The sequence below is a fragment of the Rhinopithecus roxellana genome, chromosome 1 (genome assembly GCF_007565055.1).
Source record: "Rhinopithecus roxellana isolate Shanxi Qingling chromosome 1, ASM756505v1, whole genome shotgun sequence".
NCBI classification, from domain to species: domain Eukaryota; kingdom Metazoa; phylum Chordata; class Mammalia; order Primates; family Cercopithecidae; genus Rhinopithecus; species Rhinopithecus roxellana.
Window position 1 is genome coordinate 19,393,812 of NC_044549.1, and position 23,517 is coordinate 19,417,328.

Consider the following 23,517-nt stretch of genomic DNA (forward strand, 5'->3'; position numbering starts at 1 on the left):
AATCAAAGGAACACAACTGAGAGTCTAGAAATAAACCCTCCAATTTATAGTCAACTGAGTTTCAACAAGGGTGCCAAGACAATTCAATGGGGAGAAGAATAATCTTTTAGACAAATGATGCTGAGACAACTGGATATCCACCAAGCAAACAAATGAATTGGACCCATACCTCACACCACATACAAAATAAAGTGGATCTAAACTCGAGCTGAAACTATAAAACTTTTAGAAAAAAATATATGAGAATATCATAACTCTGGATGAAGCAGTGATTTCTTAGATAAAACACCAAAAGCACGAGAACAAATAAAAATAAATGGAAGTTCATCAAGAATAAAAACTTTTGTACTTCACAAGACACCATTAAGAAAGAGAAAGATAGCACACAGAATGGGAGAAAACATTTGCAAATGATATGTCAATGAAAATAGATGTATCTAATATTCAGAATACACAACATCATGTGGCATTAAAAAGACAAAGGAACCAATTTAAAAACAGACAATGGATATGAACAGACATTTCTCCAAAGAAGATACACAAATGGCCAACAGGCACATAAAAAGATGCTCAACATCATTAGCCATCAGGGAAATGCAAATTAAAATCACAGTGAGACACCACCATACACCCATTAGATGGCGAAAGTAAAAAAGACATAACAAGCACTGGCAAAAATGTGGAGAAACTGGAGTCTTTACGCAGTACTAGTAAAATTGTAAAATGGTGCAGCTGTTTTGGAAAATGGTTTGGCAGTTCCTTAAAATACTAAACCAAGAGTTAGCATATGACCCAGAAATCTCACTATTAGGTATATGCTCAAGAGAATTAAAAACCTATATCCCCACCAATATTTGTATACAAAAGTTCATCAACTGATGAATGGATGGATAACCAAAATGGGGTGTATATACACACAATGGAATATTATTTGGCCATAAAAAGAAATGAAGTACTGATTCATGCTACAACATGCATACACTTTGAAGATATGCTAAGTGAAAGAAGCTAGTCACAAAAGACCACATACTATATGATACATTTATATGAAATGTCTCGAATAGACAAATCTACAGCAATAAAAAGTAGACTCGTGGTTTAAGAGGACCATAGGGGGTTAAGAGGAGAGAAATGGGGAATAACTGCTACTAAGGAATTTCCTTTAGGGTGATAAACATGTTTTAAAATTGACCATGGTGATGACTGTACAACTCTGAATACACTGAAAAATTAATGAATTCTATATACAGATATTTTATTATTTAATTTCAACTTTTATTTTAGACACAGGGGTACACGTGCAAGTTACATAGGTATACTGCATGGTGCTGAGCTTTGGGGTACAGACCCCACCACCAAGGGAGTGAGCACAGTACCCAACAGGTAGTTTTCCTTTTAACTTTATTTTAGGTTCAGGGGTATATGCACAGGATTATACACAGGATTATACATAGGTTATATAGGTAAACTTGTGTCATGGGGGTTTGCTGTATCTTTTGTCATCTAGGTACTAAGCCTAGTTAGCATCCCACAGTTATTGTTTCTGTTCCTCTCCCTCCTCCTACCCTCCAGTAGGCCCCAGTGCCAATTGTTCCCCTCTATGTGTCCATGTGCTACATTTAGCTGCCACTTAAAAGAACATGTGGTATTTGGTTTTCTCTTCCTGTGAGGTTAATGGCCTCCAGCTCCATCCATGTCCCTGCAAAGGGCATAATCTCATTCTTTTATATGACTGCATAGTATTCCATAGTGTATATGTACCACATTTTCTTTATCCAGTTTACCATTAATGGACATTTAGGTTGACTCCATGTCTTTGCTATTGTAAATACTGCTGCAATGAACATAATGAGTGCTATATTCCTTTGGGTATATACCCAGTAATGGGATTACTAGGTCAAATGGCAGCTCTGCTTTTAGCTGTCTCAGCAATCACCACTCATTTCCACTTCCACAATGGTTGAATTCACACTCCCACCAACAGCATATAAGTGTTCCCTTTTTCTCCACGACCTCATTAGCATGTTATTGTGTTACTTTTTAATAATAGCCATTCTGACTGGTATGAGATGGTATCTCATTGTGGTTTTGATTTATATTTCTCTAAAGATCAATGATACTGAGCTTTTTTTCTTTTTTCTTTTTTTTTTGTGTGTGAGCAACATGGCTGTTTATTTCACCTGGGTGCGGGCGGGCTGAGTCCAAAAAGAGAGTCAGCAAAGGGAGATAAGGGTGGGGCCGTTTTATAGGATTTGGGTACGTAAAGGAAAATTACAGTCAAAGGGGGGTTGTTCTCTGGCGGGCAGGAGTGGGGGTCACAAGGTGCTCAGTGGGAGAGCTTTTTGAGCCAGGATGAGCCAGGAAAAGGAATTTCACAAGATAATATCATCGCTTAAGGCAAGGACCGGCCATTTTCACTTCTTTTGTGGTGGAATGTCATCGGTTAAGGCGAGGCAGGGCATTTGCACTTCTTTTGTGATTCTTCAGTTACTTCAGGCCATCTGGGGGTATACCTGATTTAAAATTGGTGAGATGTTCCTTGGGCTGGTTGGTCTGAGGACCAGAGGTCATAGGTGGATCTTTCTCATGGAACAAAGAGCAGGAGGACAGGGGATTGATCTCCCAAGGGAGGTCCCCTGATCCGAGTCACGGCACCAAAATGTCATGCGCATCTGTGTGAAGAGACCACCAAACAGGCTATGTGTGAGCAACATGGCTATTTCACCTGGGTGCAGGCAGGCTGAGTCCCACTGAGCTTTTTTTCTTATGCTTATTGGCCACATGTGTGTCTTCTTTGGAAAAGTGTCTGTTGATGTTCTTTGCCCGCTTTTTAATGTTTCTTTTTTCTTGTAAATTTGTTTAAGTTCCTTATCGATGTTGGATATCAGACCTTTGCCAGATCCACACTTTGCAAATATCTTCTCCCCATTCTGTAGGTTGTCTGTTCATTCTGTTGATAGTTTCTTTTGCTGTACAGAAGCTCTTAATTTTAATTAGATCCTATTTGTCAATTTTTGCTTTTGCTGTGTTTGCTTTTGGTGTCTTCTTCATGAAATCTTTGCCAGTTCCTATGACCAGAATGCTATTGCCTAGATTGTCTTCCAGGGTTTTTATAGTTTTGAGATTTACATTTAAGTGTTTAATCTCTCATGAGTTGATTTTTGTATATGGTGTAAGGAAGGGGTCCAGCTTCAATCTTCTGCATATGGCTAGCCAGTTATCCCAGCACCATTTATTAAATAGGCAGTCCTTTCTCCATTGTTTGTTTTTGTCAGCTTTGTCAACGATCAGGTGGTCGTAGATATATGGCCTTATTTCTGTGCCCTCTATTCTGTTCTATTGGTTTATGTACCTGTTTTTGTACCAGTACCATGCTGCTTTGGTTACTGCAGCCCTGAAATACAGCTTGAAGTCAGGTAATGTGATCCCTCCAGCTTTTTTCTTTTTGCTTAAGATTGCCTTGGCTATTTGGGCTCCTTTTTCTTTCCATATGAATTCTAAAGTAGTTTTTTTCTAGTTCTGTGAAAAACGTCATTGGAAGTTTGGTAAGAATTTCACTGAATCTGTAAATCGCTTTGGGCAGGATGGCCATTTTTATGATAATGATTCCTCCAATTCATGAGCATGGCATGTTTTTCCACTTGTTTGTGTCATCTCAGATTTCTTTGAGCAGTGTTTTGTAATTCTTGTTGTAGAGAGCATTCACCTCCCTGGCTAGCTGCATTCCTAGGTATTTTATTCTTTTTGTGGCAATTGTGAATAGGATTGTGTTCTTGATTTGGCTCTCAGCTTGACTGTTTTTGGTGTATACAAATGTTAATTTTTTTTTTTTTTTTTTTTTTTTTTGAGATGGAGTCTTTCTCCGTTTCCCAGGCTGCAGTGCAGTGCAGTAGTGTGATCTTGACTCACTGTAACCTCCACCTCCTGGGTAGCTGGGATTACAGGCCCATGCCACCAAGCCCAGCTAATTTTTTTTTTTTTTTTGGTATTTTTAGTAGAGACAGGGTTTCACCATGTTCGCCAGGCTCATCATGAACTCCTGACCTCAAGTGATCCACTCACCTTGGCCTCCAAAGTGCTGGGATTACAAGCATGAGCCATTGCTCTTGGCCCTTCTCTTTTCTTTATTAATCTAGCTGGCCTATCATTAATTTTTTTCAAAAATACAATTCCCTGATTCGCTGATCTTTTGAATGCTTTTCTGCATCTCACTCTCCTTCAGGTTGAGCTCTGATTTTGGTTGTATGCATTCTGCCAGCTTTAGCGTTGGTTTGCTCTTACTTCTCTAGTTCTTTTAGCTGTGATGTTGGGTTAATTTGAGATCTAACTTTTTGATGTGGGCATTTAGTGCTATACATTTCCCTCATAACAATGCCTTAGCTGTGTCCCAGGGATTCTGGAATGTTGTATCTTTTTTCTTGTTAGTTTCAAAGAATTTCTTGATTTTTGCCTTAATTTCATTATTTACTCTAAAGTTATTCTGGAGCAGGTTAATTTCCATGTAATTGCATGGTTTTGAGCGATTTGTTTTAGTTTTGATTTTTATTTTAATTGCACTGTGGTCTGAGAGTGTGTCTGGTAGGTTTTGGTTTATTTGCATCTGCTGATTGTTTTATGTCCCATTATGTGGTCATTTTTAGAGTATGTGTCATGTGGCAATCAGAAGAATGTATATTCTACTGTTTTTGGGTGGAGAGTTCTGTAGAGGTCTATCAGATACATTTGGTCCAATGTTGAGTTTAGGTCCTGAATCTTTGTTAATTTTCTGCTTAGATGATCTGTCTAATACTGTCAGTAGAGTGTTAAAGTCTCCCACTATTATTGTGTGGGAGCTTAAGTCTCTTTTTCGGTTTCTAAGAACTTGCTTTATAAATCTGGGTGCTCCTGTGTTGAGTGCATATATATCGAGAATAGTTAGGTCTTCTTGTTGAATTTAACCCCTTACCTTATGTAATGCCCTTCTTTGTCTTTTTTGAGCTTTGTTGGTTTAAAGTCTGTTTTTTTCTGAAATTAGGGTTGCGATGCCTGCATTTTTCTGATTTCCATTTGCTTGTTAGATTTTCCTCCATCCCTTTATTTTAAGCCTATGGATGTCACTGCATGTGAGATGGGTCTCTTGAAGATGGCATATCATTGGGTCTTGCATTTTTATTCAGCATGCCACTCTGTGTCTTTTTAAATGGGGCATTTAGGCTATTTACATTCAAGGTTAGTATTGATATGTGTGCATATGATCCTGTCATTGTGTTGTTAGCTGGTTATCATGCTGGCTTGTTTGTGTGGTTGCTTTATAGTGTCACTGGTGTGTGTACTTGAGTGTATTTTCCTAGTGGTGTTTTAATGGTTTTGCTTTTCCATATTTAGTGCTAGCTTCAATGTGTCTTGGAAGGTGGGTCTGGTGGTAATGAACTTGTTCAGCATTTGCTTATCTGAAAAGGATCTTATTGTCTTTTGCTGAGGAAGCTTAGTTTGGCTGGTTATAAAATTCTTGAAGATTTTTTTCTTTAAGAATGTCAAATATAGGTCCCCAATCTCTTCCAGTTTGCAGGGTTTCAGCTGAGAGGTCTGCTGCTAGCCTGATGGGGTTCCCTTTGTTGCTTACCTGCCCTTTCTCTCTAGCTGCCTTTAACATTCTTTTATTTTGACATTGGAAAATCTGATGATTATGTCTTGGGGAGATTTTGTATAAAATCATGCAGGGGTTCTCTGTATTTCCTGAATTTGACTGTTGACCTCTCTATTGAGGCTGGGGAAGTTTTCATGGATGATATCCTGAAATATGTTTTCCAAGTTGTTTGCTTTCTCCCCATCCAATTCAGGGATATCAATGATTTGCAGATTTGGCCTCTTTATATAATCCCTTATTTCTTGGAGGTTTTATTCATTCCGTTTCATTCTTTTTTTCTTTTGTCTGACTCTCTTATTTCAGAGAGCCAGTCTTCAAGTTCCAAGATTCTTTCATCAGCTTGGTCTATTCTGCTGTTAAAACTTACAATTGGGTTGTGAAATTCTTGTAGTGTTTTTCAGCTCTATCAGGTCAGTCAGATTCTTTTTTGTACTGGCTATTTTATCTGTTGGCTCCTGTATTGTTTTATTGTTAATTCTTAGTTTCCTTGAATTGGGTTTTGCCATTCTCCTGAATCTCGATGCTCTTCATTTCTATGCATATTCTAAATTCTATTTCTGTCATTTCAGCCAACCCAGCCAACGAGGGTTCTTAACCCTCGTTGGTGAACTAGTGCAATCGTTAGAAGGACGTAAGACACTCTGGCCATTTGAATTGCTGAAGTTCTTGTGTTAGCTCTTTCTCATCTCTCTGTGTGGGTGTTCCTTTAACTGCTGGGCTGCCTCTAATTGAACTGGTCAGGTGGGGCACAGTGATTGTGCTGGAGTCCCAGATCAGGCAGCCCTGTCCAGTGAGGAGAAGTGAGGACTGGGATCTACATGGAGAACTGTCCGAACACTTTTCTGTGAGATGAGTGCTGTGCTGGGGGTTCAGACCAGCCTTCAGTCTCATGTACTCTCCAGAGCCTGGAAACAGCGGAGGTGAGGGTTGCAAGACAGGAAAGATGGAAACCCCAGCTGAGCTCTTGTCCCAGGTTGCTGCAGACGTGCTACTGGCTCCAAAGCCCCAGTGAGGGGAGGCTGGAAACCCAGGCCTGAAGGACTTGCCCAGTGAGGAGATACGGGAGTGGGGACCCATGTAAGAAAGTCTGGCCACTTTTCCATGACTGCTGCAGCAAACTAGGGGCCTGCTCTGGTCCCCAGTCACCAGTTCCTGAGTGGGTGGTGGTCCTGCTTTGCTTTTTTCCATTCTCTGTGAGTATAGAGTTATTTTCTTGATGAATCCTAGTGTGTGTACCTGGGTGTTCCAGTTGAAGTGCTACATTTCCTTGCCCCTTCTATTTCTTTCCATGAAGGCAGCACACACTAGCTGTTTCTAGTTGGTCACCTTGGCCAGCCCCCCTGAATTGTATATTTTAAATAGAGGAATTGTATGGTGTGTGAATTATAACTTAATAAGACTGTTATAAAATAAAAATAAGCTATCACAGAGTAAAGTAACAAAGTCCTTTCATATGTAGCATATCTGTATTCATGGGTGAAATAAAGCCTAGTAAAAGAGCCAGGGCTGGCAGTTTGTTCATTTATTCATTCAGCATATATTTAATAAGCATGTATTATGACCAGTTGTTATTCCAGGCACCAGAGATAAAACAAACAACAACCAGGTAAAAATTCCTTCTTATAGGGAATATACCTCTGGGTGGAGTGGGGGGAGGTAGAAGAAAATAGATAATGTTAGTAAGAAAAAAATACTGTGTTAGAATGTGTATTGTACTTTAGAAAAATAATGAGAACAAGGAACTTTTAAAAAGTTAGGGAGTTACAATTTTAAGTACAGTGGTCAGATCAGGCATCATTGTGAAGATGACATTTAAGTAAAATTCTAACATAGGTGAGGGAGTGAGGTGTGAGGTATTTGAATCTGAGAATAGGCAGTGGGAATCAAAGGCCCTGTGTGGAAATGTGCTCAGCATGTTTGAGGCCACAGTAGACAAGTAAAAGATGAAGTCAGATGAGTAATGGCAAGCTGAATGCTAGAGCATCTTGGAGATAAGGATAGTTGGTAGAGTGAGATGAAACTTTCAATTTAGTAAGATCACACTGATCACTGAATTCAGAGTAGACTGAAGGGGAGAAAGGGCAAAAACAAAGGTAAGAAATGTATTGCCATAATTGATGTAAAAGTTGGAACCTGAAATAGAGTGGTAGTAGCAGAGCTGTTAAGATGTAGTCAGATTCTGGTATATGTACATACAAATTCGAAGAACTGGCAGGTGAATATGAAGTTTGAGAAAAAGAGAGGAGTCAAAGATACACTAAACTTTCTGGTCTGAGCAACTTAAAAGATGAACTTATTACATGTGAAGTGCTTAGATTATAATAAATACTGAGAAAACACTTATCTTGCTGGATACACTTTAATGTGTCCTATAATACTAGAAAAATCAGTGATATTTTCAAAGTATAAGGCAGTATATAATTTACATTTCTTTTTCCTCGCTCTGTCACCCAGGCTAGAGTGCAGTGGCACGATCCTAGCTCACTGCAGCCTCAAGTTCCTGTTCTCAAGCAATCCTCCCACCTCAGCCTCTCAAGTAGCTAAAACTACAGGCGTGTGCCACCACACCCAACTAATTATTTAAATTGTTGGTAAAGATGGGGGTCTCACTACCTGGCTGGTCTGGAACTCCCAGCCTCAAGCGATCCTCCCACCTCAACCTCTCTAAGTGTTGAGGAGACATGTGTGAGCCACTGTGCCTGGTATGTGCTACATTTTAAACTGACAGCCTCTGCATAGAATTTTATTCTGGTAATTTTAATCAAACAATACATACAAATGACAGTAACACATTACTGCACAAAGTATCACATATATGGCACACTTCATTTGGGTGTTGTGGATAACAGCGATGGCAGTAGTAAACAGAATGCCCTCAGGGATTCTGCTGAAGCAAACTGGCATTCCCTCTTTTTCTGTGTAGCCCCCAAAAGAGCATCTTCAGTGTTGAATATATGCTAGTCTTCACAGTAGAGCTTAACCCAAAGGAAGTGTAACCATAGTATCTATAAAAAGAGTTTCTATCCTTCCCCATTACCTGCCTTCCCTAATCCTAGAGGGCTGTCCAGAGGAGGCAGATCTCAGATGGGGCTCTGAAGGCAGGATAATGTGATTGTGAGAAAGAGTAGGAGAGAATACAAAAGTGACGGCAAGCCAATCATCAAGAACAGTCTGAGGAACGTCAGGTTTTCTGAAGACACCAACATCAGATTTTCTAAGACAGCTGCAAACTTAGCTATACTATCTGCCATAACTGATACATACATTTAAAAAAAAAAAAATTAAGTACAATTAAAAACATTTTCAACATATAATAACTGCAAAGGCTAGAGAACTTTGTAACTGTTGCATGAAATATTTAAACCTGAAATCTTATGTTGACCCATATATAATACCATGAAAATATATGTTAATGAATCAAAAAATATCAGCACATTGGTTACTATCATAGAAATATTTTTGATTGACAGTGTTGGCTATTTCTGAGATTGTAGGGTTGCAAAATGTATTTATTTAGATTTTCCTTCAATTAATACTGTTTTGTGTTCTTGACTGAATTGGAAAAAGACCCTCAGTAGTGTCAGTAGCCATCACTTACCACAATATAGTTGGTATGTAACCAACTATATTTGCTGTAAACATTTTCGCACAGTTGAACTCAAGTGCCTATATTTATTCTAACTCAAGTAAGTGGCCAGGCACGGTGGCTCATGTCTGTAATCCCAGCACTTTGGGAGGCCGAGGCGGGCGGATCACGAGGTCAGGAGATCAAAACCATCCTGGCCAACATGTTGAAACCCTGTCTCTACTAAAAAAAAAAAAAAAAAAAAAAAAAATACAAAAAATTAGCCAGGTGTGGTGGCACGTGCCTGTAGTCCCAGCTACTTGGGAGGCTGGGGCAGGAGAATCGCTTGAACCCAGGAGGCGGAGGTTGCAGTGAGCTGAGATAGCGCCAATGCACTCCAGCCCAGGTGACAGAGCAAGACTCTCTCAAAAAAGAAAGCACAGAAGTACTATTCCTATGTTACTGTATTATTTACTAGAAATAAGAAAATACAGGCAGAAACAAGAAAATGTACACATATACATTCTTCTCTCTTATGTGGTCTAAAATTCTTTAAATAATCAATTTCCCAGAGCCTTAAACAATATGTAGTCTTGCTTTCATAGTTTTCATCTTGTCAACAGCCTTGCATCGTAGATACTTGAACAGCTACTCTGTTCGGGTGCTCAACGATGTAGGATAAGCCTGGTCTTCGGCTAAATTCTCCTGACAGTATTATTGTGTGGTCCTAAGACTAATTCCTTGCTTCTATTATAGGAATCTGGCATTGGTTTTTAGCATCTGCAATTCTGTTAAGAGGAATTCACATATATAGTATAGTAAAACATAATTTATAGTGATTCAGAGCCAATTAACATTTACTAAGTACCAGACACTATACTAGGTATTTTACCTCTTCTCTCCTTTTGTGTACTGAGAGTGGAGACTAAACCTCATGTTTCTCTTAGGAATATAACAATGTCATCTATGAAAAGCAGAGTCCACAGTAGAAGCCCGGAAAAAATTTTCTCAGACGAAAATAATTAATGCTTTCTTATGGATGATATAAAGCATAGCTCAGTTGCCTAAGCAATAAACTATGTAGTCAAACAGGCTATAAGCTACATATGGTTAACTGGATCAAATCAAACTCCTTATCTAAATCTCCATACACTAAAAAATGAATACAAAACATTAAAATATAGCATAATTATTTTGTGACCTACACAGTATCTAGGAAGCTACTAAATACATTTGTATTTACCAACAGTGAAGGACAGAGCCACTGTATAGCACGAGACAGCACAAACATATATGTAGTCTGTTCTCAGCACTCCTAATATACCAAAAAAAATTAAACATATAGAAAACATTAAAATGATTAAGATGCTCTTCAGGCTTACCTATCAGCTTGGAATAAACTCTATACTGTAATGTGAATTGCCTCTTTGGGTTAACACCATCTTAACAGATTGTTTAAATTTTCTTTCTCTGCAAAATTGGTAACACTTTGTTCATCAGCACCTTTGTTCTACAAATTCACACCAAACTACAAATATTCTTCTGCATGTTAATTATATTATACACACAAACATTATACATACTCATTTGTGTGGAAACAAAAGCATATCTAAAGATAGGAATGTAAACTGAAACTTCATTAATAAAATCTTACTAAGTTTAACAGTATCAGAGTTTTAAAATGTTTGCCACATACAGGAACCAACATTTGGAAACCAATATAAAAATAACAAATAGGAACCTAGCCAACTGTGGTACTGGAAACAAAACAGATTCTGTAAAATTACTGTACAGTTAAGAAGGCAAACAATCTAAGGAATTCACACTCTATTTTCAAAGCCGAAAACATTCCATGCAGGAAAAAAATAACTAGTTACAGAAATTTGGACTCTGCTAGAAAGGAATTATCTAGTCAGCCCTATGTTTCATTTGCAAACTGATATAATCTGATGTAAGAATGAAAAAATGGCAAATATTTGCAAAAATGATGTGGTTAAAAAATGCAGCAAATATTTTTTATACTATTGGTGTTAATTTTAAAAATAATCCATCATATAGCAATGATAATCTTGTTAAATGGGAATATTTTCCAGGCTCAGCTGTTCACAAGTCTTAAGTGCACTGTCATCAGATTCTAAGGGGTGGCAGACAATGAATGAACATGTGTTTATGAGTTCCAATTAGGAAGTATGTTAATATCAACATTATTTCACATGAAATTTTAAACCATTTACTATTTCTCCCCTCCAAAATAAAGGCAAACTTTGACCACTACAAAATTCTGAGTTGGTGAAATCTAAAGTAGTAAGATTTAGTATTATGTTTTAAGTGACAATTTCATGTTCTCCAAAAAGAATACCAGGATCACCACTTTCCAATCATGCATGTAAACACACACACACACACACACACACACACACACACACACCCCAATTATGGTACATATGAACAAATGCTGTCTTGAAGGACTTGAAGCTTTCAATGCAAATGTATATATTTCTTCTGAGTTCACTGTTTTATAACTACAACTTAAAAAAACCATCACCCAGAACCATTCTAGAAATGTCCAGTTCCTCCTAGAAACTGGTCATTGTTGAACAGATTCAAAAATAGAAATTTAGATCATCTATAAAATTCATTTTATTTTTTCAATTCCAATGACAACTGCTGTTTTTAAATCTACTTTTCAGAATAAAATGTCAGTAGCATTTATTATTATTATTATTTTGGGGCAGAGTTTCATTCTTGCTGCCCAGGTTGGAGTGCAGTAATGCAATCTCGAATCACTGCAACCTCTGCCTCCTGGGTACAAACGATTCTCCTGCCTCAGCCTCCTGAGTAGCAGGGATTACAGGAACCCACCACCATGCCCTGCTAATTTTTTGTATTTTTAGTAAAGACAGGTTTTCATCATATTGGCCAGGCTGGTCTCAAACTACTGACCTCAGGTGATCCACCTGCCTCGGCCTCCCAAAGTGCTGGGATTACAAGCGTGAGTCACCACACCTGGCCACATTTATTATTATACTAAATTAAAAGATCCAAGTTACCTGAGTCTGGACCTTAGTGTGGTAGGTTCTGCCTCACTCAGTAACACCAGCAGTAACTCAGGAGTTTTTATAGAACTTCTAAACAGGGATTGCCAATATAAATGTCCAAGATACCACAAAGGTCCACATACATCTTCAAATTTTCAGAAAGTCTGGCCGCGGTAGATGAAAACTGATTAACAGTATTTATTATAGTTCACTGGAGAGCAGATTATTAGAGAGAATACCTAGTATGAGGACCATCGATGTGGCTGTTTCTATAAGGAAGTATTTAGTGGCTGCTTCTGTGGAACGGCTGAAATTTGTGGAGATTATGCTACTTTAGAGTAGAAATATTAGTCCTCTCACAGTTGCTGGAAGTGTTGATTCATACTTCTACATATCAAATTGCTTGAGGAAATGGGAACTTTTCCTTTCACTATATCTTTCAAAAATGAGGTTTATAGGTGAAAATGGAAAGAGATAACTGGTAATGAAAAAAGCTGAAAACTACCACTCAAAGATCATTAAAAACAGCAGAGAGGGGAAAAAAGCTTTATTAAAATTTTAATGAAAACTAGAAACGAAAGTGGAACAGGACTCCAGATAGAGAGCCCAAGATACAACCGGCATTACTGTAGTTCAGAGCTTCATCCAAGAGGCTCCTAATGCTCAAAGACTCTGCCTAAAGCTGAAATTCCATCAGGATAAACTCTAATTCATTGAAGTGTTCCCTGTAGAAGATAAGTCTGACTTCTACAGTCTTTACAAACCGGCATAATTCTAGTTACATTTATAACGAGACCTCTTAATTCAATCATCTCTGCTTTGGCTCCTCAGACAGTCTCTTAATGGGCCTCTCTACATTTATTCTTACTTTTATTTGACCCACTCTTCACAGAGCAGGGAAGATTGCATAAACAAAAACATAAATCCAGTCACACCACTTCTCTGTTCTTAACAGCTTCCATACACTCTTAGGAAAAAACTCCAACCCTTCTGTAAGGTTCAGAATAATGAAACCTACTCATCCCCCACCCAATCTACTCTAGCTACTCTGGCTTTCTTTTCCCATTCTCCCAAAGCTCTTCTCCACCAACAGGTTTTTGCACCTGCCATTCCCTTCTGTAGAATGTCTTTCCTTCCTCGTCTGCCTGGAAACTCCAATCCTTCATTTCATAGCTTAAAAGTGACTTCCTCAGGAAAACTCTGCTTTTTTTTTTTTTTTATCAATCTTCCACTCCCCACACACCTCTGGCCCCTATCATTTGCTGATTCTTTCACCATACTTTATTTCATACTTGCAATTAAGTATTCGTTTAATGTCTTTTTCCAACCCTATACTGCAAGTCCCATGAAGGTATGATTGTCTTATCTACTGCTGTTTCCTTGGTGCCAAATATAGGGCAGGAAATAAGGAATCAAAAGGAATAGATTTTTACAATGGGCTCTTGCACAAGGTAATGAGAATTAGTCTATCTCACACAAAATCATGAGTCTATCAACAATACATACTATAACACAAGTCATCTTGAGAGCCTAACAAATGAAGTAGCTGATGAAGCAAGATTTTTCACAATCTTTTCATTCCCAAATACTCTAAATCTTCAACTAGACTTGTAGGCTAGGGACATGTAGTTAGGTTCCTTGAAAACATTTATGGAATTCATTGTGGCAGTTAAGTTTCCTGGATAAAAATACACTGAGGACCTCAACCAAAGCCAAGCAACCTTCAAATGAATGAGTCATTATAAGAAATTGTGATCAAAAAGCCACCCAAGAAGAAGTAATAAGAAATTCGACCAGTGTTCTCTTGAATACAGTTCAGCCAATTCATTCTAGTTCAGATAAAACACATGCTTGATGGATGGGATAAAGACATGAAAAAAAATAGTAAGATTTCAGGAGACAGCTATTAAATGAGGATTTCCCAAGATGATTATGACTTTGAAAGTTTTAGTATCAAGAAATTCCTGATTAAGGTGGTTGTTTCAAAAATCTTTGGAAGCTAAGATTCATCCAAAATAGAATATAGCCACTTGAAATTTGCCAGAGGTTTGTAAGCTACGCAACATTCTGATTCTTTTATCTGAGGTCATAGCCAATTCTTAAGTAAATTTAATGCAGGATATTAAGGTTTCTGTGGGTCAAAAAGCCTCATAATTTAAATATCTAATGTGAGAAACTTTTCTTTACTTAAAAAAAGAGGATACTTATTTTCCAGAAACTTTCATCTTGATAAATAACAGAGAAAAGCAAAAATATGAATCAAAATAAATAATTTAACCTGATATTAAGGTTAAGAAACTTAATGAAAATAACAAGCAAATTAACTTTGTTATCTATCCTCTCACCTATCAACTCCAAGACTTTAAGTAAAACTTAAAGGACGGTAATCCATTATCATCTCACTTGTGTTCTCTACATTACTCTTTCAGTGGTAGGGGTGGGGAACATGTGCATGCATGTGTACAGTGGTAGAAGAGGGGAAACTAACATTGTATGTGTCTGCTATGTCATGAGCCTACAAACGGTACACGTTTTTATTAGATTCAGTCCTCACAACTCACAGTGGTGAAATGACTGGCCAGAGGTTAGCCAGCTAGCACGTGGTAGAGGCAAGCTTTGATTCCAGGGACACCTAGAGTCCTTTCCACAACATCACACTGCATATGTTTTCCTGGTTCTGTCGAAAATATTAATTGTTCATTTGGCATAATGTTTCTAGTTCTTTTCTACTATTTCATCCAAATGAATTTTCCTTCTCATTTTCCATGACAGATTTTGTTAGCCTTCACACCTTGCCCTATTGCTTATAAACTAAAGAAATGCAGGTTCCTCCATACAAAAGAGCTCTCTCCTCTATCACCTTCTAAATGAAACTTTCAATAAGACATATTGTGTTTATCCCAAACCCACCACAGCTGAGGAGGAATCGCTTGCTTTCACCTATAATTCCCAGTGCCCAGCACTCTCACAACTAGGAGGTTCTTGATAATGTCCTCATTTATACAATATGAAGTAAAAGCCAATTTAAACTTTTAAATGGTAACTTAATTCAATGCTGAATATCAAAATATCAACTTTTAAAAATTTAAATGATTGTTTTGATATATTCTTATACTAGCAACACTTCTTAAACTTTCTCATCATGGTACCCCTACATAGCAGGGGGAAATGAACACATCCCACAGCAGCTAAAACACATCAGAGATTTCATGCAGGTCTTGCATTTTATCTTGGAGATTCAGGTAAATTTTGGATTCTATTCTATTTAATAATCTTTTGTTTTTAAACTTTTAAGTTTGGGGTACATGTGCAGGTTTGTTACACAAGTAAGCTTGTGTCATGGGGCTTGTTTTACAGATTATTTTATCATCCAGGTATTAAGCCTGGTATCCATTATTTAGTTTTCCTGATCCTCTCCCACCTCCCACCCTCCAAAAATCCCTAGTGTGTGTTGTTCCCCTCTATATGTCCATGTGTTTTCATAATTTAGCTCCCACTTATAAGTCAGAACATGCACCTGCAGTATTTGGTTTTCTGTTCCTGCATTAATTAGTCTGCTAAAGATAAGGGCTTCCAGCTCCATCTATGTCCCTGTAAAGAACATCTCGTTCTTTTTCATGGCTGAATAGTATTCCATGATGTGTATGTACAAAACTTTCTTTATCCAGTCTATCACTGATGGGCATTTAAGGTGATTCTAAGTCTTTGCTATTAAATAGTGGTACAATGAACATACACATGCATATGTCTTTATGACAGAATAACTGATATTCCTTTGGGTATATATCCAGTCATGGCATTGCTGGGTTGAATGGTATTTCTGTCTTTAGGTCTTTGAGGAATTGCCACATTGTCTTCCACAATGGCTGAACTGACTGATACTCCCACGAACACTGTATACTGTTTCTTTTTCCCCAAAACCTCACCAGCACCTGAATAACCTTGTTTTTCATTTTCCCCCTTTACACCACATTTTCCTCCTAAACATTAGCAATTTAGAAATACACCATGTTTATTTCATGCTGTCTCAGCACTCCTCAGGTACTCCTGGGGATGTGAGATCTTATTCTTTGAAAATATTGGTAGTATGGTCTTTAACACAGCACCATGAAGCAGTAAACTGTGAATAATAATGTTTTAAATTGATATAAAACATTTCAATAATTTATAAAATTTAAAAATGTTATTATAGGACGGGTGCAGTAGCTCACACCTGTAATTCCAGCACTTTGGGAGGCCGAGCCAAGCGAATCACCTGAGGTCAGGAGTTCGAGACCAGCCTGGCCAACATGGAGAAACCCCATCTCTACTAAAAATACAAAATTAGCCAGGCATGGTGGCACATGCCTGTAATCCCAGCTACTCAGGAGGCTGGGACAGGAGAATCACTTGAACCCAGGAGGTGGAGGTTGCACTGAGCTGAGATCGCACCACTGCATTCCAGCCTGGGCAACAAGAGCAAAACTCTGTCTCAAAAAAAAAAAAAGTTATTATAGTTTGTGTTCCAACCTTATAAAAATAAAAAAAATCAGTATTTCAGCAGTATTTCCTCTACTAAGGAAAGGGAAGTAACGTTCATGTACTTTTAATTTTGGAACTTTGAAACCGATCTCACCTTATTTGTCAAATTTATATATATGCTATTAACTGTTCAGTCTTTCTGCTCTATTCCAATTTCAGAAAACAGCTACTGAAAAAAAGCATTTTATTTTTGTTATTAAAAATTACAAAGTGTAGGAGCCACTGCATAAGGTGAAAATTACCTTGTTTATCTATAACAGAGTATGAGGCCAAAAATCCGCGTCCAGAAACATGGATTCCACTCATGAACAGCAATGTGATTTCATTGCCTTTTGATTCAATTGAATGGTTCATTTGCAACCCCAGACCACAGTATTTGCCTAGGAATGAAAGAAAAGCAGATTATTTGCTGTGACTCTCCTTAAGTCAATAATATTTGCAATGTAGATAACAGAATCAGAATAATATACCAAGCTGGCTATTAAATTAGTATAAAATAAGGACTAAAATGTTTAATGATTACAAATCATATTACTCTGGAGGAAAAAAATGACAAGTAACGTCTATTCAAATGATTCAAAAGGAAAAGCAGTACATGTATCACTGAACTTACAGAGATTAATTTCCTGTGAAAGACATGTATACTCTTTAAAAACAGTAATAAGGGACTAAAAAAAATTTAACAAAATATTTCATCCAGGCAGGTGGCTCACAAATGAACTGATGGTTAATTAGTAGTATTCTTAACGTGCTTCCCTCAAACCCCCTTAGATTCTGACCTTAGGTCACGCCTCAAGCCTTTTTTTGGACCTATTCAATTTTACTTCTGAGGGTTGCTGGATTTCTAGTTAATCTCTTTAGGTGATCACATTTGATCCCATGGCTTTAACTATGATCTGACAACTCACAAGCTTAACCTTCCATCCACAGCTTTTTCCTTAAATGTCAGATGCATATATATAACTGTGTGCCTAACTTCCATCCTTTAATGTCTATCACAGAGGTGTCCAATCTTTTGGCTTCCCTGGGCCACATTGGAAAAAGAATTGTCTTGGACCACAAATAAAATGCATTAACACTAACGACGGCTGATGGGCACAATCAATCAATTAATCAACCAATAAACAAACATAAAAAATAAATCACAAAAAAACCTCATAATGTTTTAAGAAAGTTTACGAATTTCTGTTGGGCCGCATTCAAAGTTGTCCTAGGCTATAAAAAATAACATATCCTCAGTACAGATCTAAGATACTAAGATAAAAAAGAAGAAGAAGAAACATTAAAGCAAGACATACACTAATAAATAATAAAAACTGATTTTCTTATGTGCTTGGTAACTTGTGTAAGCAATTCTGAATAAGGACTTCCAAAAATGTTTTAAGCTATGGCAACATCACTTGAATAAGAGTCATGTGGACTTCCAAGGATATCATTTTCAAGGATGATACTTGATCTTATGAGTAGAGAATTCTAAGGAATTGACAAAGAAAACAAAACAAAACCTCACTAGAGCTAGTAAAGAAACTTAGCTAAGTCACAGGATCCATATACAAATATCAACTGCATTTCCATATATGCTAGTGCAATCTGAAATGAAAATTTTAAAACTCCATCCATAATAGCATCACAAAAGTCAAAAAACTTAGGAATAAAATTGCTTTTAAAAGTTCAAAATCAGCATACCTCAAAACAATAAAAGCTATATATGACAAACCCACAGCCAATATCATACTGAATGGGCAAAAACTGGAAGCATTCCCTTTGAAAACTGGCACAAGGATGCCCTCTCTCACCACTTCTATTAACATAGTATTGGAAGTTCTGGCCATGGCAATCAGGCAAGAGAAAGAAATAAAGGGTATTCAAACAGGAAGACAGGAAGTAAAACTGTCTCTGTTTGCAGACGACATGACTGTATATTTAGAAAATCCCACTGTCTCAGCCCAAAATCTCCTTAAGCTGATAGACAACTGCAGCAAAGTCTCAGGATACAAAATCAATCTGAAAAAACCACAAGCATTCCTATACACCAATAACAGACAGAGAGCCAAATCATGAGTGAACTCCCATTCACAATTGCTGCAAAGAGAATAAAATACCTAGGAATACAACTTAAAGGGACGTGAAGGACCTCTTCAAGGACAAACCACTGCTCAAGGAAGTAAGAGAGGATACAAACAAATGGAAAAACATTCCATGCTCATGGATAGAAAGAATCAATATTGTGAAAATGGCCATAATGCCCAAATATAGAGATTCAATGCTATCCCCATCAAGCTACCATTGACTTTCTTCACAGAATTAGAAAAAACTACTTTAAATTTCATATGGAACCAAAAAAGAGTCCACATAGCCAAGACAATCCTAAGCAAAAAGAATAAAGCTGGAGGCATCACGCTACCTGACCTCAAACTATACCACAAGGCTACAGTAATCAAAACAGCATAGTACTGGTACCAAAACAGGTATGTGGACCACTGGAACAGAACAGAGGCCTCAGAAATAACACCACATATCTACAACCATTTGATCTTTGACAAACCTGACAAAAGCAATGGGGAAGGGGTTCCCTATTTAATAAATGCTGTTGGGAAAACTGGCTAGCTAGCCATATGAAGAAAACTGAAATTGGGCCCATTCCTTACGCCTTATACAAAAATTAACTCAAGATGAATTAAAGACTTAACATATAACACCTAACACCATAAAAACCCTAGAAGAAAACCTAGGCAATACCATTCAGAACATAGGCATGGGCAAAGACTTCATGACTAAAACACCAAAAGCAATGGCAACAAAAGCCAAAACTGATAAATGGAATCTAACTCAACAAAAAGGCTGTACCAATTTATTCCCCTCTCCCCAGCATTACTGGAGATAAAGAAACTGGTAACTTGTTGTTTTCTTGATTAACTTTTCCAACGTGTGTTAACTTGTAAAATTTCCTATAGTATGTGATCTTTTAATGCTTCTAGGATATTCCTTTCCTTCCTTTCCTCTTCCCTTCTCTCCTTCTCTCTTTCTTTCTTTCTCTCTCTCTCTTTCAAATGGAGTCTTGTTCTGTCACCCAGGCTGGAGTACACAGTGGCGTGATCTTGGCTCACTGCAACCTCTGCCTCCCGGGTTCAAGCAATTCTCCTGTCTCAGCCTCCCAAGTAGCTGGGATTACAGACGCACACCAGCACACCTGGCTAATTTTTGTATTTTTATTAGAGACATGGTTTCACCATATTGGCCAGGCTGGTCTTGAACTCCTGACCTGTGGTGATCCACCCACCTCAGCCTCCCAAAGTGATGGGATTACAGGCGTGAGCCACTGCGCCCGGCCTTCTAGGGTATTTCTTACCAGGATTCCCTGTCAGTTTTATTCTTAACTTCTTTTATGTTACATATATGGCAAAAGGAAGATTTTTCTGGGTAAGCCTGAACTAATCAGGTAGGCCCATTAAAAGCACATTGTTTTCACAGGTTGCAGAATTGGAAATAAGAGAGACACATGCCACGTGTCCTGGAAGAAAGCAAACATCTATGTAGCACCTTGCCTATCAGGGTCACTGCAAGTGGCCTCTAGAAACTTAGAGCAGTCCCTGGCCAACAGTTACCAGGAAAATGGGGACCTCAGTTTTACAACTGCAACGAACTGAATTCTACCAACAACTAGTACACTTGGAAGAGAACTGTGAGCCCCAGGTGAGAAACGTATTCCCAGCTAACACCTTAACTTCAGCCTGGTAGGAACCTGAGCAGAGAATTCAGTCATGCCATGCAATGCCCAAACTTCAGATCCATGGAAACTGGGATGATAAAACTGTGCTCGTTTAAGCTGCTAAGCTTGTGATAATTTGCTATGAAGCAAAATAAGACAGAACACAACCAGGAATTTAGTGTACAGTCCAAGAATATCATGCTTTTGGATAATTGAATCTGACAGAGGTATGGAGGAGAAGTTAGAATTGATGGCTCAGGACCCGAATCAGCCCACAGGCCTCTTGGTCTGTATAGTTCTGGGCTATACTCTCCTTCAAAAATGTTTAAATTAGGTGTTAAAGTTTTCAAAATCTGGAAACTTTACATACATTCTGAATTTCTAACTTCTCTTGAAAAATCACAAGGAAAAAAGGAAATCTAGGCCAGTTTTCTAAGTGATTGTCCTTAAGTAGCTATCCCCTTTGAAAAAGAAAGTCATACTCCAGTTTGCCACAGCCCTACCACTCCACAATGCCCCCAGTCCTGAAGCTCAGCTATCATTTATCATCATGGCTATGCTGTTATTCTTCATATGCCTAGGCCATTTCACTTCTTTATTTCATCTGTCTAAACCCTGTTGGCAGTGAGTTTGTAGCCACTTGTATAGAGTGTAGAGACCTCATGGTCACCATGCCTCTTCTAATGTACACATTAACCACAGTAGATGAAGAACAGCAATAATTTAAGCTCTAGAAGATGTTAAATGGAAACATTCTGTATTCAAAAGACAGGTGAGATAGTGCATCTGACTCTGATAAACCAGAAGTATAGTTAATACTGTTACTATAAAATCTTCTACAGAAATCTTATTTATGTTCTCAATTAAACGGAAGCTCATTCAACTTGCTGAGGTGTGCCATGGAACAATGCTTTCCTTAGGAATCTGCAACTCAGAAGGATGGACCAGAGGGTAGAGAGTTACTTGTAAGAACAAAAGCATATCAGCTCTGTCCACTTTCAGTAGAGGGAAATGAAGCTTGCTTAAAGAGCATAGGTTCTAATTTACAAACTTCTTTACGAACAGGTTTTTTTTTTTTTTTTTTTACTAGTATAGGAGCATCTCTGGTCTCAAAAAACAAAATTTGGAATTCTCAAAGGAACTCATTTATTGAAACCCTGAATATCCAGGCACTAAGCCAGGCAGCCTGGGGATTCGGTGATGGAATGAGAGGCAGTGATGCCCTCAGAAAGCTTAGTGTAGTGGGACAAATCAAATGTACAGTTGAATCCTCTAAGGTACAGAAGAGGCCATTATAGTGCCTGGACAATGTTTACCATAGATGTTATCATTAAAAAACTTCCATCAGTAAAGTTTCTTTAAAAAGCCTAGCTTTGAGGACCATTGTCTTATGCTTGGTGGGCCAGAGTGAGGTGGAGATGTACAAATTAACGCCCTGACTTGGAGTTGTTGAGTGTCCTCTTTTTGAATGTCTAAAATGTCTTCCCATAATCATTTCTCTTATACTGTGAATAAACTGTTCTTTTTGGCTGGATTTAGCCTTAGTTTTAGCTGCTTCAGCAAAGACTTGCCTGCAGAAGATAATGATAGGAAGGTACAGCTCTAATTTCTTTTTAAACAATTAGACTACTGGGCATATATTTAAAATGGGACATAACAGATATTTACTAGGTTTAAAAGGGATTTAGCAATATTACCAAAAATGAATTTGCCTCTCCTTCTAAAATATAGTGGTTTTAGAAAAGTATTTTAAATTATGTTTTTCTACAACATATCATAGTTATTGTACATTTTGATTTTAGAAAAGTAGCTACTTTGGTGTTTTTCTTCTTAAGCAGCAGATCTGATATCTGCACATTTTAAAGTGAAGAAATCCTGCATGGGAAAATGTACCTTGATACTTTGACTCCTACCTCACACAACACAACTAAAAATCAATTCTGGAAGGACTGACGATAATATATGTAGAAACAAATCCAATAAGGCTTTAAGTGGAAAACTTTGAAACAGCTTCATGACCTAGAAATGGGCAAAACTTCCTTAAACAGAATACAAAAAGTACTAACCATAAAATAATTACTAAGCGCAAACTACATAAAATTAACGTCTATTTATCACAAGATACCAATAATGGAGCAAAATGGCAGTCCATAGCAATGGAGAAGATATGTGTACTACACCTAAAAAGAACCCATTACCAGAATATATACAGAACTCCAACAAATGAATAAGAAAAGGATCTCCCAACAGAGAATATGCATGAAAACGTAAACAGAATCTTTATAAATGAAGATATTCAAATGGATAATAAATGTATGAAAAGAGCACATCATCAGCTTTCAAGGAAATACGAAGCAAACTATGTATAACATGCCATCAGTACACACACACCAGAACAGTTAATGTGGAGAAAAGCAGAGAATGGTAACTGGAACTCTTATACACTGGTAGAGGGTGTAAAATAGTACAGCCACAAAAACATTTGGCAATAACGGTTAAAGCTGAAAATATGCAACCCAGTGACCCAGTGATTCCTCTTCTACATACAGAAATGTGTACTTATGTACATCTTCAACATAAAAAAGTGTCAGTTTTACTACACTCCAACCAACATAACATTAAAATTTTAATTTTTTTTATGAATCCAAAAGTCAGAAAAAATGTACTTAGTTTTAAAACTTTGCATTTCTTTGATTATAAGCATAGTTGACTCCTCTAAAATCCTTTCAGAACTGTAGCTCAGACAAAAGAGCACATAGGTTTTTACCACTATCTACAATGGTAACCAAACGGTCTTGATAGAAAAATTTATAGCATTCAGATGGGCTAAAATATTCATAAGGTAATATCAAAATTCCCCATCGAAATTTTCCAAGTGGGCTTTCCTTCTCTCTTATGAAACTTCTATTTTAGTAAAGGACTTTAAGAGTTATCTTTTGGAAAACAAGCCAACTTCTGTAAAGACGAGAGCTTCACATTCTATTTCTTAATAAAACATCTTGAAAAGGTAGTGATTCAAGGCCCTAGCTCTAAGTTGACAGATTCTTTCAGTATAGCT

General features: G+C 37.6%; 1 protein-coding gene across 4 annotated transcripts in view; it reads right to left on the reverse strand.

Moving 5' to 3' along the window:
* The window catches only part of DCBLD2 (discoidin, CUB and LCCL domain containing 2), a 98,360-nt gene that overhangs the window by 31,790 nt on the left and 43,053 nt on the right, over nucleotides 1-23,517 (reverse strand). For all 4 annotated transcript variants that reach the window (XM_010353728.2, XM_030940003.1, XM_030940001.1 and 1 more), the window contains exon 3: nucleotides 16,993-17,130. In XM_010353728.2, coding sequence (XP_010352030.1) covers nucleotides 16,993-17,130 — 138 coding nt within the window. The remainder of the gene's footprint in view (nucleotides 1-16,992; nucleotides 17,131-23,517) is intronic.